Raw genomic sequence first — 20,769 nt, 5'->3', positions numbered from 1 at the left:
CGGGACATCAGAGCCGACCCAGCCCTCCGTGCTAGGGTTGGACTGGCAAAGCAGGCAGTCGGCTGCCAGCCGATGGGCTGGTGCCTGAGTGCCAGCTGCGGTCCGGTTTCTTGGAGCGTTTGCCCACACAGCCCCCTCCATGTCCACCTGCTCGAGCCACTGTATACAATGCAGGCCTGCTATTCACACATGGGCCCTTGTGGGGCTGAGGAGGATTTGGGAAGCAGCAGCAGCTCAGCACAGAAGCGATGTCTCTGCTGTTCTCCTCTCCTAGGCAGTCACACTGAGGCTATGGTGGTCGGGGAGTAGAGAGTGTGAAGATGCTGATAGGTCACATCAAGTGTTGAGGCCATTGGGCCATTTTCAACCCATAGAGACCGACCTTCTTTAATTAACTTACCTACTTACCTGCACGTCTCCGTTTTTCAGACAGTGACAAAAGTACCTTCAGGAAAGATCTGTACTCTAATAAAATTTTTGACTTATCATAGCACAGAGGGTTAATGTACCTGCTGCAAAACATAATGTGAAACATGCAGATCACAAATGTGTTTGTTATGTCGATACATCAGTGGGATACTGCTTTCACGTCACAGGTCCATATGTTAGCTGCGGTTCATAAGTTACAGTCCTTTTACTGTAGCATAGTGAGTTATGAATTAGCATTGAGGCCCTGCATACAAACTGCAAGGCATAGGAAAGCACTGTATAATCTTTTTACTTAATCTCTCTCTGTTCTAAGGTTGCTAAAAAGATCTCTTTGAGTATTAGTAAAGTCTTATTAGCAGTGAATAGAGGTTATTATACACATCTGGTTGTATTTTAAACAAGCATTGGCAAAAACCAATAGGTCTTGGCTACGCAAGCTATTGGCTTTGTCAATGTTTTAGTCATGTTGTAAAGCATGTGCTGCATGGCTGAAATTGGAAAAAAGCACTATGACACAGCCAGCGATTTCTTTGTCATAGTGCTTTTTAGGTCGAGCCTGGGCAGCGCATGCGCTGCTCTGAGAGGCATGATGTATTCGAGTCTGGACTTGAAACTCCACCCACTCTCTGCCCATATTTTCCATTGGCTTCTGTCATTGTCCTTTGTAAATACTGGCTTCTGATTCGTTAATACGCTTGTTAGTCCCTTCTTAGTACCGCTTGTCTCAATTTTTAACCTCCAATGAGGACTGGCCCTTTTACTTCTGTTGTTACACAGTATTTCTTATTTAGTCTGTAAGCACTATTTTTATTTAAGCATTTCTCCTAATGCAGACATGATATGCTTTTCTGCAACATTGAGTGCCATGCTTTCTTTCACTTTCCAAGCAGCCCGGGACAATGTTGGCCGCTCCTTTGAAATGAAGTAGACCTCGCATTTACAAGAGTTTGAGCTATTGGCATTGCAAATGACAATACATTTTATTTATCTGTTAATTATCAAAACAGATAAATAAAAGGTATTGTCATTTACATGCCAATAGCTTAAACTCTCGCAAATGCAAGACCTATTGCATTGCAAATGCTTGTTTGAGTTATGGCTGCTGGGTTGGGGCAGGCAGTGTCAACAAGGGTGAGAGGCAAACAACAACAGGATGGGTGGCAGAAATTGATTGATCAAAGTAAAAAAAACAAAAAGGGATGGTTAATTCTTTTTATCTTTGTCAAGTGTTCAACACTAATATTTATCTGTATACTTCACAAACGTGAAAGATCATTATCTGCATCTTAAGGCAGGACTGCTCAACAGATACAACCTAGAAACATATGACTAAACGGGTAAATTTAAATGTCACACCCTCTGCCTGACAGCAACTTTTTTTTCTGACAAGTCTGTTCCATCAGTACAAAGTAAAGCAAAGGCAGTGGACCATGAAAGCTGCACCTGACCGATTATTCCAAATGATAACATACAGCATACATATATCCACAAATGTGTACACACTCTACAAGCACCTGCTGCCAAGGTACATAAACCCAAGGAAGATTACAAATTGCAATTTAACATGTAGAGATGCACCAACAAAATAACCAAGATAAACACAAATGTGATTTTTGTCTTTATTTTTTTTCCCCAATTTCTTTTTTGTAAGGTTTTACATATTACAGTGAAGACAGCCAACATGTTTTATTCATAGGATGGACTTTCTTCAGGGCGAGTGTAAACACAGAAGGATCTCAGCCTAGTTAGGACATCGGGGTGCATTTCAAAGTGGACCCCTGTGGCAATATGCATCATCAGTAGTCTAGATTGCGAATCAGAATTGCTATTTAAACATTGTCGTCCACAATGTGGGCGAGTGCGTGTTGCAATGGTAAGTACCCAAGTGGAATCACACCAAGAAGGGAATCTGAGAAAGGCTGATAAGCCACTTCAATAGGTGCTTAAGCCGTTGCTGTTAGTCAGTTGCACTCCAGTGCCGCGCGGACAGTAGAAAACTCGGTTTCATCACTCAATGAGATGCAGCAAAAAAGAGATCAGGAGAGGAAGTGTGTAGTCATAGTCTTTCCAGAAGATATTACGTGAAGTGAGATCAAGTGCACAACTCTTACTGCATTAGAATATTTGGACCAGGTGACTCCAACGAGTAGCTTGTGAGCTACTGGTAGCTCTCCAGCTACATCTAAGTAACTCTCCTATGTGAAGTCCAACCTACTAAATTAGAGGCTATTGCTTGGATGAATTATCATAGGTATACCACAATTGAAAAGTGTATGTTCAAGATAAAAATGCGTGTATTTTCAGAACACAGAAGATGATGTTCGGAGAAAACTGGTTGAATTTGCAACATATATGTACATTCAAAGTTGATAAAGCCTTTTTTTGCATTACTACTGAGAACCCTTATGAAGTAATCACCTCTGGCAGTCAGCATCGGGTGGCCACTAATGTAATGTTGTTTGATGTGTTCACTATACAAAGCTAATAACACAAGTAGCTCTGCATGGTTTTCATTGAACATAAGTAGCTCATATTACAGAAAAGGTTGGAAACACCTGATCTGGAGACACACACTGAATGATTAACTCCAATACATCCTTCACTTTATCTGAGGTCTACAAATACTCAAGATCCAATATCACTCGACTTGAAGGAATTCTCAGTCACATCCTCCATCATGAAGACATAGTCCTCTTGATAGGAGCGTTCACCTTTTTGATCATTAACTCAGAGCAAGAACAAACCAAATGCCTAACCGAGAAGCTGGTCACGTTGGTATTGAACTATTTTTGAGGCCATACACCTGCTGAACTGACAATACGCTGAACACCGTTTTCTCATTCAATAGTGAGACAAGCTGCTTGGAATTAAAGATCCAGACTTGTAGAGATCACTCATGACTTCAAATGTCCAGTATGAAATACAAACCCAGATTACAGAGCAAAGTTGGCCCCGACCACAACCTCTTTAGACCGTCAAAAAGATTCTTAAGCATTGGATTTCCACACCAGATTTAACAAACATCCACAGCTCTATGATTGATATTGAACACCAGGGAAACCCTAAGATACTTTTTACGCAGACATAACCAGATTCCTTGAAGTGATAGTTCCTGCAAAAATTCAAATTGGGAATACAAATTTAAGGCTAATAATAAAGGGTAAATGCCTAGATGCAATTTGTTTAAAAATAAAAAGTCAGAGTGTTTAACAGTAGTGGCACAAGTCAAACTGTTACAATGCATATTACAAAAGAACTATGAAGAAAGTAGTGAGAAGATCTAACAATAATCACCATGACACATAAATAAACAAGGTACTCAACCATCTAACAAACTATTCAGAATTTCCCAGCAACACGCAACCTAATGCTCCACAACATCTTCCTGCTCTTCTCAAAACTGTGAATGAATCCATGACTTGTTTAGCATAAAAATACAATATTGCCAAAAACACAGATCCATCCCATACCTTCTCCCATTCCTGTCCTCCCTCATTAATGTCCTTGATCTTGGAATATGTGAAGAAGGCTGTCCATATTATTAAAGCCACCAAATTTTTGGTGGACCTTTGTCTTGCTTATGGTACCAAATCATTGATAATGTTCTTTGCTAGGACATCCCTGAGATGTTGTGTAAGCCTCTCCCATATCACTTATTTTGTGAACCGTTAAAACATGAAATAGTAATTGCACTGCACACACCAAGGACGTCAACATTTACTTCCCCATCTCCTCAAAGCTAGGGAAAAACATCCTATTTCAAAAAGACCTCTTAAACACAGACAGCATCGCACAGACCACTGATCCTCAGCCACCGCATCACCACTGCCAACTTATCACAGCATCGTGTACATGCATACAAGATAAAAGTTAACTTTTTAGGATTCACCTGCACAGCACTTGCGCTGTGCTTGTGAAATCTATTGTATTCACTATAAATCTTAAAAGGGTCTTACATCCCACCCCCTTGCTTTTTATCAGTTCCTGTGGTAACCATTTACTTTTCCCCATATTTTCATTGGCTGTAGCATACTATTTCCTGTTGTTCTTCGTGTGTCGGCTTTTATCAGTCTCCTGAGTCCCAAGTGACATCTGTTGATAAAAGCCACGTATTCAACGTCCGGCCGGGCCAATTCAGCCTTTTATCCCTATGCTGTTGATACATTGAGTACTATAGAAGTGGATAATAGTAAAACCTGTGCTTTAGTGGTAAGATGGCAAATCTCTGCTAAGTAGTATATAAAGAGAAGCTTAATTTCTTATTTATGTAATTTCATGTGTCCATGCAGTCACTCAATTTCAAGTGTATTGTATTTTGTTTTTCTGAACATTTTTTCAGTTTGTTAGTAATTAATTATGGGAATTTATTGTTCTTGTTGTGGGGGATTTGTTGGACTGTTTCAAGTGTTTCTATTTAAGAGGATTATGTGCACACATTCTTTCCAGCATTAATTAAAAACAATTGTCACATTTTCAGGCTTGAGCAGATAGCCACATAAAACAGCTTATTATTAATCATATAGGCGAAAACTAATGCATTTGCCAATGCTTGTTTGTAATTGCAGTGTGACAACGCCAAAGGGCTGAAAGCTTTTTACGATGCCATAAAATATGGACCAAATCATCTGATGGTTTTCGGTGGTGTGTGCCCGTCTGTCACTTCCATCATTGCCGAGTCCCTTAAAGGATGGAATTTGGTGCAGGTAAGCGTGTGCTGTTTGCAGTATTAGTGCTGCTGCATAGATTTTATGTTCTAACTGCCATACTTTCAAGCATCTACAAATCAAAAAATGCATGAAAATATGTATTAACTAGACTGATCCGATGTATTACGAACTCTTGCGGAAAGGGGATATAAATGTTTCAAAGAAACCTGCTGTTCTTCACTGTTTATGTTTACACTACTGCCAAACTTATTCTCTTTCTCTTATTCTGGGGCTTTTGGTAAGCACTGTTTTTGTTGAGGTGCCACCTTGTTGAAAACCAGCTTGTAGTTTTTTAAAGCACGAAATAATGCCAGAAGTACATATTTGCAGCCTTTTGTTATATTAGTGGAGCAGAGGTGCAAACTAAAAGGTTGGATTTCTTTTTGTTTCCACCACCAATAAAATGTAAACCATGCCTTTGCACCTCTACTGCTGCACAGGTTGCACTTTCTATTCGCTAATGTCATGTCCCGACCAAAGGCATTTCCTAAAATGGCATCATATAGATAAAAAGCGTACAAAACAGTTGAATGAGCTGTAAAGTATGTTGAATGGAGCTCACACAAACGTTAAAACATTAATGATTACAAAAAAATGTGTAATAAAAACGTATGTAGGGCTTGGCTTTTTTGATTTCTCACCTTTAAAGGTAGGGTTCGACACAATAAACAAATGATAGTAGAGCTGTAATGTTGCATATTACTGATGTGGCCACATTTCCACTTTTCTAAACACCCATTACAGTTTGATGTCAGGAGTGTAACAGTGTATCTTGCCCATGAAACTAAACGTGTGCATGGCTGGGGATTGCACCGTCTCATTACGGAAGTCTGCGAGGGGAGCAGTAATTATAGGAGAGGAGTGAAACTCGTAGGAGCAACAAGCACAGAATGTGCTGGGATTTTAATGTGAATCGTGTTGGTGGTAAACGATCTGTCACAAGAGTTTATTCTTTTATTTGTTCAGGGACAGTGCGAAGGGGCTGGTTTATGGCTGGGGTGTACCATTTTGCTTCTTTGGTGTAAAGCCTTGAGCATTTGATGTTCCTTAAGAACCAATTTCTGAAATAAAGTTAAGGTATTTAATTCAGATCGGCCTACACAGTATCTTGGCCTACGTATCACCTGACAAAAATATTGTGTCTTAAATATCGTTTACCAAAACATTGCCCAATTGGAGTTAATAATGGATAATCTACACCGGAAGAAAGCAATTACAATGACGGCCGAACCAGGCGTTGTCTTTGCAACGCGGTCCGAACAACAAATGTGTATAACCACGCATCCCTTACCCACGCATGTCGTTACAACGACATGCCTTCGGTAAAGTGACGTTGGACTTTAAATTCCAACGCTTTCCTTACTGCTGCACAGACTGGAGTTGAGATAGTACATGTTCCAAAGTCCAGCACTTTCATAAGGCAAGTCATTGTAAATACTTGCATGCTAAAGGAATGCGTGGTTAAGATGTGGAAATGTACCTTTTTAGGGGTACACTGGTGCAGGGTCACCCTTTTGTCCACAGGTTCAAAAACCAACAAAGTAGAGATCAGAACTGGAGTTGGGAATAAATAACACATTTATTAATCACTCATGAGTGGGACCACGTCCACACAGCACTCTCAAGTGCTGACAGAGGTAGTACATTGAAGTCACATAACACAGGTCTTATATACAGCTTTTTCTGCACTGGTAAGCATGTGGATACAAATAGAAGGTACAGGCCTACACAGGAATAGTTACCGACAAACATGGGCAGATGGGAGATCACTTAGTCAGCAAAGTGGGAGGGGGAGCAGGAGTGCTTATGGCAGCAGTAAATGATTGACAGTTGAGTCTGAGACCAGGTGTTCTGGCAGCTACAAACTTTTTGCATGCACATTGCTTTTAGCTGAGTCAGGAAGTCAACTAAAATAGACAGCACAGGCAGGGAAAAAGACGAGCGGCGAGGATGGAAGAATTACAAAGCCAAAAAATGTATGCCACAACCAAGATGGCTTCAGCTTATGCTAACATAAATTATTTCAGATTTCGACAGACGCATTCGTTGTTTCGACCACGTTGTTAAGGAACCCCTGGTTTAGGAATGCGTGGTTGTGTGATAGAACCATATACAACCATTGCAGCAAAATGGTTGTTAATCTACTTATTTTAGACAACATTTTTGTTATTGATATTCTGATTGAAACTGCCTATGCACAATAATCCTGAGTATGTGGCCTGCTTTGTGAAATGACTTTCCCCATTCTACCAAGACTAGGAGATTAGTTTTAGGGTACTCTATCCTGGCCATCCTTTGAAACATGACCACTATATCAGGTTCCAATTTCTCAATTACATCTGCTTTGGTTAAACTACCACACTTTGGACACCATTTTATAAATATTCAGATGTAGGAGTGATATTACTACCATATGGCATTTACACACACACACACACACACACACACGTTGACTGCTGCGCTATACATCTTCCTCCTGGAAACTTATATAAGGTAACCACATAGGTGATTTATTTTCTATAGGGCCATAAGGATGGTAGTTAAATGTTCAGAGGTTTGATGTTTCCCTGGACCGGCCCTGGGCACAAATTTAGAATCTTTTAATTTTAATATCATCATAAGGACACTATATGCTTAACCACATGTCATCATTTTGTCAATTAAGCCCTGTCAGAGGAAATTATTTTCAGGACGGGCAACTCCCTGGGGAGTCCTCCCTCTTTGTACTTGTTTGCTGTGTAGATAGAGCAGGGCATCCCTGCAATACATCTTGACCTGTATATCACACCATTTTAATAAGCTTTTTACTCTTTGCTATCATCAAAAAGGAGCCAAATAGCATTTTGCCTGCTATTACATATATAGTTAACCACTTTGATGGATGATCAGGGTACAAAATTAACTCTGTGAAAACACAGACAATCACATTGAAGAGCTGATGATCTCCTTAGAGAGTCTAAACACCTACCTGATGAGAGAGTATCTAGACTTGTAGGAGGAACAACTCTTCAGGAAGAGAGTATGTGTCTTGCTGGCATGTGGAACACCCAGAAGAAGCTGATGAACATCAAGAGTAAGCCAGGAGTGATCTGTGAAGCTAATGGGTCCCCGACCCTCTTGGCGCAGATCCTGAGTGAACTATATCATGATGGCACTAGAGTGAAGATTCCTGTCTTTCCTGGCAGTCCACCACAGGTTTGAGAAGATATTGTAACTGCTTCTGCTGGAAGAGAAAACAGAGGTTTGCACTACTGCCAAATTGGCAAGCCAGGATTGGCATGGAGGCCGCAACCACCACAGACACATCATTATGAAAACCTAGCCGGGAGGCCTCAGCTGCTATTTCCAATCAACAGTCTTCAGCTGTGACCACGAAGACTTGTCCAGTGAGTCTGCTCTGAGACTCATGACCCGAAGAAGGCTGCTGTTGGAGCACTCATCAAGAAAGGACTAGCACTGTAGGAATATCATCATGTCCTGTGCCCACCGTACAGCTTAAACTGCAGCACAACCAAAATCAAGTAAACACAGAGCCTAGCTTGCTTAAAGAAACAGAGACTGACACAACTGTAGTGACATGAACTCAACCGCAGCAGGAAGAACAGGGATAACTGGTGGGATGTAGTACTTCACTGTTAGAAGCAACTGATTACCCCCTGTATAATGCTCACATTGTGTTGTATAGCACATAGTTTCATTGTGAGTTTAGAGTACTTTCTTTTTCCATAAACAAGAAGCACTGGCGTAGACATTACCCTCGCTGTACATGTTCATTGGCAGTTGAGTTCCAGGCCCCCACACTACCTTCTTGAGATCCCTGAGATTGCTCATACCGACTCAAGTTTGGAAATGGTTGTACATAGCCCAGTTTGCAGAGTCATGATAAGTCAGACCCCAGGACATCAATGGCAAAAAACCCAGGTACCAAGTTTGATGTAGAGTAGCCTCTGTCTGCCCTGTGGCCCCCTGAATAAGTTCTGACACTAGGGCTCCGTCGTACCGCAAAATGTTTACTCTAAGCGCATAACTGCCGTGGTCCATATGCTATTATTGAGAAACTTCAAAAAATTGGAAGGCAGACAGATCTACAGAATTCCACCAGAGACTTCTAAGCTAATTTGGCCCCACATGGTGCAATATCTTTAACCTTATCATGCATAAGAGAATATCACTAATTCCTTAATAAATATGGGCCCTGGAGATTTTTTCGAACTGCCATGACTCTATCCTTTTATGACACCAAATTAAATGTAAGGATTCTAGTCATGAGAAAAAATGTCATTCTAACCTGTATCATCCATGTTCACCAACAGGTCTTTATTTCTAGTAGCTAGATGTGGAAAAACTATAGTAAGGGAGCAGCTGGTGATAATGACATTTGTTGACAATGAAAAAGGTTTCAGCTTTTTTGTGCAAGGGTTATATTTACGCTGCAAAGCGACATTTTCAATTTAAATTAATATGTGCAATATTCATTTATATAATAATTATGTTGAATGTCTGTATCTTAATGTCACTTTCATTCTTCAATTTGGCATTAATAAAGGTACTCAGCAGAGGTTCCCAATTTTGTAAATTTGATTTGATTTGTTTATCAAGGCCCTGGCTGAGAGGCACAGAAATATTCAATGAATTCCTACTTTTGCTAATAGCAAGTGGAGCCACATGGTCAACCTCAGTGGAATCAATACATGATCTTAATTCTTGGGGGCTGATGCACGACAACTTTGATTGATGTATTAAATCTTTTGGGCTGGTTTTCGGTCTTCTTGGTTAACTTATTACAGCCTTTTGCAACCTGGGCAAGTTATGTAAGCATAATATATGGAAAGCGTGTCCCAATATCAAGCCAGTACTCATCAGGAACCAGCATATGCCCATCTTACTACTCTTTGAAATTAACTATATTAAAATGATCATTCTCTTGAAACTATAATTTATGTTTCTGTATCTGTTAGCACATATTGCTTCTATCTTCTTCAAGAAACTGGAGTCTCCTTTTGATATGGAGTAATAGGAATGTATACAGGGAGGAAACGTTGTTGAATGATTTATCAAGGCAGCCTTTTGAGGTCAGATTTGTAGAAGCATTCATGGATCTCATGTCTTTCGAGAATCCATTTTTTTTAGCTTCTCAAAGGCGTCGCAGTAATTATTACTGTGTGCTCGCAATGGTTAGCTTACAACCTCCTGAAGACTTTAAAATAAATGAATATGGGTCTCCAAATTATTTTAAAATAAAAGACATTTAAAATATTACTTGAATTATAGTGAATTTACCACCAGTTTAAGAGATCATATCATTGATCACATTTCATGAAACGTAGATTCCTTCGAAGGAATTGTGAACTCCTTATGAGGTAAATCGAGTGCAATCTGGAAATTGAAGAAGCCACTAAAACGATGGATGACTTTTTTTATCCAGATCTGAGTTAAAAGAATATTGACGAGAATTTAAAGATAATTAAACAATAGTTTCCCCGTTGCATTTGTTTACTATTGCATCTTTTTTCTGGCAAGTTAATATGGCAAGAAATATTGTCATGCTTCAAAGGAAGTCATATTGTTTAGGGAATACCCTGAACAATTTTGGTGATTTCAAGGCAGCTAAATTGAGAAGGCAGCCCATGACCATGAAGCCTGGTACTTTCGTCTTGCAGCACATTTTATTGGGTGGAAAGGCTAGACACAAATGGTAAAGATGCAGGATGAATGAAGCAGACCGTAGGCCTATGATCTGGTGATCTATTAAACTAAGTTTATTTTGGAAAAAAAAATATAACTTTTATAAATGATTAATTAGAGGGTGTGACTGCTGGATCCTGCTCCACCGGATTCTGAGTTTCTCAATCAATCAATCAATCATTTGCATTTATAAAGCGCGCTACTCACCCGTGAGGGTCTCAAGGCGCTGGCGAGGGGGGGGGGGGGCAGTGCTCGAAGAGCCAGGTCTTGAGCTGCCTTCTGAAGGAGAGTTTCTGAAAAGAGAACTATCATACTATCATCTGAATAGAAAATGGAGCACTGGCCACAATGTCGGTCAGCTCAGCATAAAAATGTGCGTGTGTGTGTGACCCTTGTTATAATTTGGAGGACAGTTGCTCAGCTGTGTGACCAGGTGTACACAGGCAGTAGGGCTGGTCTTTCTCTATCTGCATGTTTCACCACATGTTTGCCCAGTGGTGTCTACTCTTTGTTCTCGGATTGAAACCGGGTTGGTTCAGGAGAAGATGGCTGGTTAAAGGGTCTCTGCTAAATAGTTTCTTCAGTAAACTGATGCATTTTGTTTTTTAGTATACATTAAAATATGCATTTATTCAGTTTAACATATATTTAAAGCTAATACTGCTACCACTTTTACCATGTATATTCTTTGGATAATACATAAATGATAACTCTCCACCGGAAACCCAAAAAAGCTCACATGCTTATGGATAGCACAGCACTGACCTGATTTGCCTCCTAAATATTTAATCAATCACAACAGATATTAAAAATTGGAAATGCTTTTTCAAGCCCTGACCACGTTCATACATTTATTTTAGAGCACAACCCTCGCAGTAACTCTTTTTAATATTAATGTTGAATCCCTTGGAGCACTTCCCAGCAGTGCAGATATTTCTTATAATCTCCATGCCCATGGCACTCAGCTCAGCTTTTCCTAACTCTTTCCTCACTTGAAGACATTGTTCTTTTAGCACAGACCTTTAACTCCTTCCATGCTCATGACGAGCTCAACTCGTCATGAGTCACAGTGAATCTGTGCTCATGACGAGCTGAGCTCGTCATAACGGCTGCGGCCCGCCCACGCACAATAAATTCCCCGCCTGTGCGGGAGATTTAATCAGTGGGCGGGGCCGTGACGAGCTCAGCTCGTCATGAGCACAGCTCCACTGTGAGTCATGATGAGCTGAGCTCGTCACGAGCACAGCGGCACCGCGCTCCCCCCCCACACCGTGGGGGAACTACCCCCACAGGGAAGGGGTTAAGAGTTTTCAATGGTAGCTGTCTCAGCACCATCTGAAACCCGATCCTGCAAAAATTGAATGTTTACTGGTCTCACCTTAACCCCTGAATCTCCGCGAACGAAGGTTGTGCTCCTTGATTGCAAACCTTCTATCATTGGCAGCGACAGATCCTTAGGACATATTAACAGTAGACTTACTCACCAAGTGGAACATTAATATTATAATTAGAAAAGCTCGATTCAAGTTTGGATTCCTGTGAGGGATTCCATTCTAGATTTGTATATCAGATTACAAAACTATTGCATTGTGCTATTTTTGTCTATTTGCATAGTTCGTTCCCATCTCTTGTGGGGTACACACTACCTACACCATGTTACAGTCAAATGCCATTTAAAAGATAGGCTATCAAAAAATCCTCATTCCTTTGCAAGGCAGGCCTTGATATGGTGACCAGGAAAGCTAAAAAATGATCATATCATTCCCATTCTCACCACATTAGACTGATCCCAATAAAACCCTGCAGTATTTATAAACTGCCATGCATAACTCATAAAGCAATACATCTGGGTTCACCCAGCTGTTTGACACAGAGACTTATTTTTTTGTCTGAAATTAGCCAAGACCTTTTGATTAATAAAGTAAATTAAATGATGTACAATATACTTATTTAAAGGGGCTTTCAGTCAGCTTTCTTGGTCCATTTGTCTGTTAGTGTGCCATTCACCTTTTGCCTCTGCCCACTACAGCATACAGCATGGGGCAGGGGCTCTGCCCACTTCAGCCGCTGGATAACTTCACTTTAAGTGACTGTATTTTGCTCTTTCACGAGGAGCACATCCACACACAAGCTAATTCTCTTCTGTGCCAATGTTTTCTTTTTTAAATTGATCAAATTTGATGTTGCCTTTGTGTTTAGAGTCTCATGTGACAACAGGACTCTTTATACCTGATGTGAGTATAGACCACAATCCACACTTTATCAGTTGCTGTCTCCTGCTAATGCTGTTGTAAATTCCTTTGTTTACTGTTTGACTGCTGGTATTTCACAACATAACAGATTGTGTCCATTTGAAACTGTTCTTTATTAAGTTAAACTAAAAGCTTCAATATTATACATTCAATTCAAAAGCCGACAGTTCTTCAGAACACGTTTATTCTGGACTCAGTTTCATCAATGTTTTTTTAATAAACTTTGCCCAGGAAGAAAACCAGCAATTGTTGTGTTTAATTTGCAGCAATTGTAACGCTTTTTCATTATTGCCATCTTTCCTTTCTCCTGTCTTTCTTTCCTTTTTCCGTCTTTGTGTTTCTTACTTCCATCTTTCTTGTTATATTTCTTTCATTCCTCTTTCCTCCCCTCTGTTTTCTTTGCTTTTTTCTTTCATTCTTTCTGGCCTCTTTTCTTTCTTTCCTTTTATTCTTTTATTCCTTTTCTTCATTCCTTCTTTCTTTTTCTTGCATTTATTTTTGTTTTACTTTTTCGTTCTTGCTTTCCTACTTTCTTTCATTCTTCCTTTCCTTCACTCTTGCATTCTTTCTATTTCTCTCTTCTTTCATCTTTCTTTTTGTCTTTCTTTCTTTGTTTCCCCCTCTTTCTTTTTCTCTCATTTTCAAATTCATTATTCTCTCTCGCTCTCTCTCTCGCCTTCCCTTTCTTTCTCCTTCTTTCTCAAAGGCAAGAGGCTGGCACCTAATGGCACAACAATTGGCTTTTTTTAGGTCTGTGTTAACCTTTTCATTTTACTAGAATTATGTGTCTGACCTTGTTACTGAAAGGGGTTTTCTGCCACATTCCATCCAGTTGTCTATGGTTGTGTCATTCAAATTGTTCTCCAATGCACTCGACGATGCACCAAGGAGCAACATGTTACCCCACTTCAGCCATTGTCTGACATCACTATGAGTTATGGCATGCTGCCCTTTTACAAGGAGCACTTCCACACACAAATTAGTTCCCTTCAGTGCCAGGAAGTACTATGTTAATGTGTGCTTTTTAGAGCAAAAAAATGTTTTGCCAATGGTTTATTTAGATTGAGAGACTCCCAGCAGCTTCCCAAACAATACAATTTTGCAAAAGGCATGGCATAATAGAAGTAGAAATATGAAAAGGCTGGAGGGCAACATCAGACCTATTGGCTTTGTTAATACTTGTTCTAGTGTACCCACTCTCTTCATATTTGGATGTCTCTTCTGCCTGAGACGCCACACTTCTAAAAATAGTATATCCCATCATAGTTCCTGTAGAGGTGTGAGTTTAAGATTGGAACTCACTTTCACCCTTGCAAACAATTCAGCTCAAGTGATGTCTCCAGTCCTGAAAATACATCTTAACTGCTTCTTATCCTTATTCATTTGCCCAGCTAAATATAATGATCAGTTATCATAACGAGCATTGTGCCGTTAAATATTTTCTAACTTTATCAAAGTTTTATTATGCAACCTTGCCCTGTATGATGTTTGTGGCCAGTCTGGAAACTGTGTAAATAGTGCCCCTTAAATTATGGTGAAGTCTATTTCTCGTTGCCTAACTGTGCTTTTTGTCTTTTTTACCTTTATTTTATCCTCCCTATGACTAATGCTTGGCTTGGGTATATTTCTCTTCAAAGCGCTCTTACACCTGATTGGCTGTGTTCGCATTGTATAGAACTGCCAATGAATAAACAAAATAATAAAATTGGTGCACCACGTGATTAAAGCTAGATTTTCATTGTAAACGCACAGACTCTTTTCAATGTAAATAATGTTTTTCACTGAACTTTATTGGATGATAAGCATGACTTTTTGACAAGCAAAGTTCTGAGCCAGAAACTTGCGGCGTGAAACCTACAGTCCCATACACAAGAGCCTGCTTTTGACATAACACATTCTGGCCTATTTTAAGGAGGCCTCCATCTCAAGCAATGGAGTTACACAAGCCGCTGAGCAAATGTACTCTCAGGAGAGTTAAGAATGGGGGTCAGAATTGAAGATGGGTATCTAGGTATTAATGGAATGTAAAATTGCCAAGCTAAAGAAAGGCTAATGAACTGCACCCCCCACTTCTGACAAATTGCTTTTCCACTCTCTGTGCTTGTAATCAGTTTTGCACCACTTGCCATTCATCTGAATGATTTGCAGCTACACAATTCTCAATTTGGAAAAAACCTCATGTCCATTTTCTTTTCATTCCTCACATTTTAGAAATTCACATGATATTTCCTCAATCCTTTGTGCAGTTCATAATGTTTTGACAAATTCATTTGCTTGCGAGATTGTCACAGATAATTATTTTTTTTTAAACAAACAGTACCAGTGCTAGGTGGTATGTGGGGGGAAAGAGAATACATGTGGGGCCGGTCGCGTCAGGGGGGGCAGCGGTGACAACACAAGGTGACTTAGATCTCGTTTTTTTGTTATTTTTTTCCTTTTAAATCAATAATATACCTGAGAAAGAACTAAGGAAGGGAAACCACTATCATCGAAGTGTGTGCTAGGGGATGTGCGTCGCGACAAACCGTGTTAGAATACGCAGCAGGGGTGGGGGCTGGGGGTGAATCGGGGACGTCGTTGCTCATGTGTTCACGTTGCGTCTACTATGGTGGGCCTAGACTCCGCTCAGATTATTTTTAAGCCACTTTAAATGGACAAATCTGTTAATGTGTTTTAAAATATCGCTTTAAATCATTTTTAAACAGTCTAAGCCCTGGGCTCCATATGCTTTCCTTCGTATAGGCTACTATAGTGAATCTGGTGCAGTCCATAAGTCTGAACGCATGCTGCTTCCAAGCCTACCTTATTTGTTATTGCAAGTGCTAAATTTCACTTCTGCACCAATCCTTTGATTTGAAAACACCCTTGCTACAGTACACACCTAAGAGAAAAAGGCAGCTTGGGGAATCCATAGAGCCTTCACAAATCATGCAATTAACTTTTAATGACCAAAAAACCTGTTGGGCGTGTTTCCACTTCCTTAAGACACTTTATTATTTTACAGGCCTGTTAACGGCCATGAAATGTATTAGTTTGTGGATGAGATCTCAGCATTGGGGGCTTAAGGAACGACCCTGTCTTATGTTGTGGAGGGTAGAGGGTCATCGATGCAGCAGTAGTTGTTCGGGAGGCCTTGACAGGAACCCTAGCGAATGTGACGTATTCAGGCACGGCCTATCTCGCATTAGTCATTGTTGTGCTTACTGGCATGTCGAAATAAAACTGCAATAAAGTTTGTTTAAAAAAAAAATGAAATGTATTAGTTTGCGGAAATAAGCACTTTAAGAATTATTAAAATTTGAAGAAAGAAGCAAAATATCATATAAAACGGTTGCTTATGGTCTCATGGCTTCCGATAATCACCGTAGGAACAGAAATATTCTGGAGGTACAGATCTGCAGGAGTCCTCCCCCTAGGGCCGCCAGCACTCCTGCACTGACAGATTCAGATGGCCGCGATATGCAACATCTTTCCACAAGAAGCGGATCTATTCTTGTTGTTGGCAGATCTGAAGAGGGACTTTAAGGAAAAGGCACATTTTCATTTATATCACATTCTAACTGTTATACCTGCTGCTCATCCAGTGTGACTGTGGTTGTGGAATGTTGGTGTGTGAGGATGCTGTGGAATGTTGGTGAGTGAGAGAGTCAGTTGAAGGATGGGCTGAGCAGCAGGATGGCTGCTCCTTGTGGGGCTCTTGATAATAACATCTATCTTAATTCATCAAAAAGACCTTTAAGAACCTTGAAATTCAGAGAGAGATGGTATGCCATTTACAACATTTTGACGACAATTTAAAGATGAACAAAGAGGAACCTGGTGTGTTACTTGAGAGAAAGAAGAATCTACCAAAACAGATCCTATATGAAAAAAACAAACCTGAGGATACTACTGGAAGAAGGAATTTAAAAGACCTTCAAGAACCTTGAAGTTCAGAGAGAGAGAGACGGTATGCCCTTTAGCCCCACCAGTGTCCTATTCTATCGGACAGCCAGCATGCTGGAACTCAATACAATTTCATTGGCGATGTCATTCTATGTTGAGGTGACAAAAGTTATAAAGTGCTGTTCTGGACCTTGCTGTGTCAAATCAGAGTCATCCCTCCTACGTGATTACGGTGTGCAGAACAGCTTTATCGCATGTTCTCCGATGGTGAGACGTTGTCATGAGTTTACTCGATCCTGTGCAGTCAGAGGACTTATATGCTGCATTTGAAAAGGCAGCCGGAGAACACTGTGGCTGTTACTACAACCCGCATTTGGAAGGGCAGCCATATTGTCGGCTGCTTGCTGTTCCTGAGCGTCTCTTTTCGGCAGCAGCGTTTTCTCCAAGAATGTATTTTCAGACGTAGCATTTGCTCCATGTTTTGGGGCAACAACGAACGAAGAGGAAAAGGCTTCAACATTGTACTGATTCAGCAATCCATTCATGGAGAAGATTGAACTTTGGCTATGCTCTTACTGCATGTGGGTCTGTCGGTATCGTTTTTGGGTGTGAGAGGAGGTCTGTACCAACAATCCCCAGGAGAGCAGAACTTGGCGATAAACTCTTTATGTTCTTTACGCTGACCACTGTATTTGTTCATTTTTTTTTGTTTTCTGGTGAGGAACAGTTATGTGCCATGTTGTGGGGTCCACGTTTCCTTTGACTCCTTAATGTTATGTGTAGCATCATCTTGATTTGGTGAAGTGTGGGCGGAGCAACATCGTGTTTTTTGGGGGAGAATCTCTGCTGCACTCGTTGGGAGGACTATCCACACTTCTGCAGGGTTGTTGTCTGATGCACCATGGGAAACCCAATTTTTTTTGTTTGAATTTGTTTATTGAGTTTTGACATTTGCAGTACATTAAAATGGAATTTCTTTTTCAAATTACATGCATATATATATACTTGCAGTGTTTCAGCTAACAGTTATGTATTGGCATTGGAATTTATACATAGTTGTTACATATCTGTATTACATTCCTGAAGTTACATGCCTATTGATTCAGTCTGTATTGATAATATGCTTCCCGCGAAACACCTGTGGACATGTGCCCCTGGCTTGGGAGCTATGTCTGCCTTCGCTATTGTTGAGGGTCGTAATGTAATGTCCCGATGGAAGGGTTACGATCCCTACCAAGTGGTACCAATGCCTTATCTGTCGGGTTGCATCCCTAACTCATAACTTTGGTGTCTGGGAAACCCAATGTTAATGCAACTTCCTAAATTGAATGGGTTATGAGTGAAGGAAAAATGTGAACCTTATCGTTGGAGTGCTTTGCTTAATACCTATGTGTTTGTGGTTTGTGAGAGTGACTTTTGGGTCCATAGTATGTGTTCATGCTGACATGTAGGTGGTGGAGCGCTAGTGTAAGAGTTTGTGTGGTTGCAGTGGACTTGTATTTGCTTTCGTGAGGAGCGACTATGCGTACATTGAGTGGAGTATTGTACAGGTAGATCATAATGGTGTTTGAGAGCACTCACTTTGTGTAGATGTAGTTGAGTGCATCAGAGGTTGTAGTTCCAGAGGTGATCTTGAGGGTGAAGGGCAGAGTTTATGCAAATTGAATGTGTTCCAAGTGTGTTCTTCCACTCTCCCTAAGGGGTAAGAGAGAGGGACATGATTAAACCAACTCTTTAGAGTTTTAGGATTTAACGTGTGAGTGAAATTGTTTTTATTCCACCCATACTACAGGTTAGAGTGAAAGGTAGGGTTGAAGCCACAAGACTTATGTGAAGTGTTGTTCCACCTTTAATACGGGTTAGGGTGCAGGGCAGAATTGATGCCAAATGACTTATGTGAAGTGTTGTTCCACCCTTACTAAGGGTTAGGGTGAAGGGCATGGTAGAAGCATAATGACTAGTGTTTGGAGTGTGGAGTTTTTCCCACCCTGCCTATGGGGTAAGGGTGAGGGGCAGAGCGAAGCCATATTACATGTGATTGCAGTGTTTTCCTTCCTTACTACAGGTTTGGGTGAAGGGCAGTGTAGATGCCAAATAGTTGGTGTGGAGTGGTGTTCCACCCTTCCTACGGGGTAAGGGTGAGGGGCAGAGTCTAAGCCACACATGACGTGTTGTTGGAGTTTTCTTCCATCCTTACTAGGGGTTAGGGTGAGGGGCAATGGTATGCCAAGGTGTTTCATTCGTTCCATTTATTTTTTCAGTTGTTTGGGCGGTTCTCTACTGCGCCCTGTGGGTGGTACTCTATGTGCTGCTTTTTATGTTAACCTGACCAGCTGGCATGTTTTGTAGTATCAGGGGTTGGATTGAGGTTTTGTGGTGTGGTAGAGTTTTTGTTGTTGTCTGGTGAGAAAGGGAGAAGATGAGGGTGAGTGTATTCTTATTATTATTTACTGTGGTTTTGTTTACAAGTATTATGTTATGACATGTTGTGCAAATTGCATTAAGTGTTTTCTATTTGTTCTTTGTATGCATGTTTGCAATTAGTGTGTTACAAACATGTTGTGCGTGAAATGTTTTCCACCTATTAGTTTTCATGCATTCGCATTAGTTCTCATTGCCACATGGTACGCATTCATGCAGGAGTTCCAATGTTATTCTGTGTAAAGTAAGGAGATGTGTTATACGTGCTGCTCAGCCACGGTGACTGTGGTTGTGGAATATTGGTTTGTGAGGATGCTGTGGAATGTTGGTGAGTGAGAGAGTCATTTGGATGATGGGCTGAGCAGCAGGATGGCTGTTCCTGGTGGGGCTCTTGATGTTAACATCTATCTTAACCTCTTCCATGAGTCACAGTGGAGCTGTGCTCATGACGAGCTGGGCTCATCATAACGAGCTGGGCTCGTCACGAGCACTGCGACGCCGCGGCCCGCCCCGCACCATGGGGGAATTTCCCCCGCAGCGATGGGGTTAATAAATCCACCTACAAAATGTACATGGACCAGGCGTCATTCATTCACAACACTAACCACAAGGAGGAAATTTATTTCATCTAAAATATCTATTCTTTTGGATGCAAATGGTTTTACTCTGATAATACCACGATTGAGAACGGCTGTTTTATTCGTTCAAAATTAGACCATTTGTCCTATCGTGCAAAAGCAAGGACCAAGTACTACCCACTTAAAATGTGAACTGGAACACAGAAGAGATTGGTGAAAACTCAAAACAATTACTCGAAAATAACGGAGTTGTGTTTTACCACACTATTTCTGGTGTGTTTGGAAGACATGGCACCCAGATCTTAACCCTAATGAATATTTGGTTTCTGTAAAAATTCCCATGTTGAGGTTTAACTGGATATTTTTCTGAGTTTTTCATCAACCCAGCTGTTCATTTCTATGAGCCAGATTGTTTTGTTACAAAGAAAATACATCATTGTTTTGTTACAAAGAAAATACATCATCTGTACATACATCATCTGTACTTACATCATCTGTACTATGTGACATGCTGGGGTTAGTTTCCTGCTCAGTGGTTTAAAGAGCCTCCTATATTTCTATCATGAGATTGCAGTGGTTTTGAGTTAGACCTCCATGGGAGATTGGAGTAAGATCGGAAAGCCAAAATGAGACTTCAAATTCAGCTCCGTGTACACCATTCAGCAGCCTAATTATTCCACCTATGAGACACTCATTAAAAAGGCACAGTCCTCCGCCTATTACCTAAACTAGCAGCCTAAATTGATCCTGACTTTTCATGTGTGTCTTGTCACTAACATGACCCAGCCCTCACTGCGTCCAGAGTCATTGTCC

The 20,769-nt window shown here is 40.6% G+C and overlaps 1 protein-coding gene across 1 annotated transcript in view; it reads left to right on the top strand.

Moving 5' to 3' along the window:
• The window catches only part of GABBR2 (gamma-aminobutyric acid type B receptor subunit 2), a 2,527,100-nt gene that overhangs the window by 514,989 nt on the left and 1,991,342 nt on the right, over positions 1–20,769 (top strand). Inside the window, exon 2 of the mRNA XM_085606789.1 lies at positions 4,995–5,132. Coding sequence (XP_085462915.1) covers positions 4,995–5,132 — 138 coding nt within the window. The remainder of the gene's footprint in view (positions 1–4,994; positions 5,133–20,769) is intronic.

Source organism: Triturus cristatus, chromosome 5_2, assembly GCF_964204655.1.
Source record: "Triturus cristatus chromosome 5_2, aTriCri1.1, whole genome shotgun sequence".
NCBI classification, from domain to species: Eukaryota; Metazoa; Chordata; class Amphibia; order Caudata; family Salamandridae; genus Triturus; species Triturus cristatus.
Note: the sequence above shows the minus strand (reverse complement) of the source record. Positions and strands in the feature narration are given on the sequence as shown.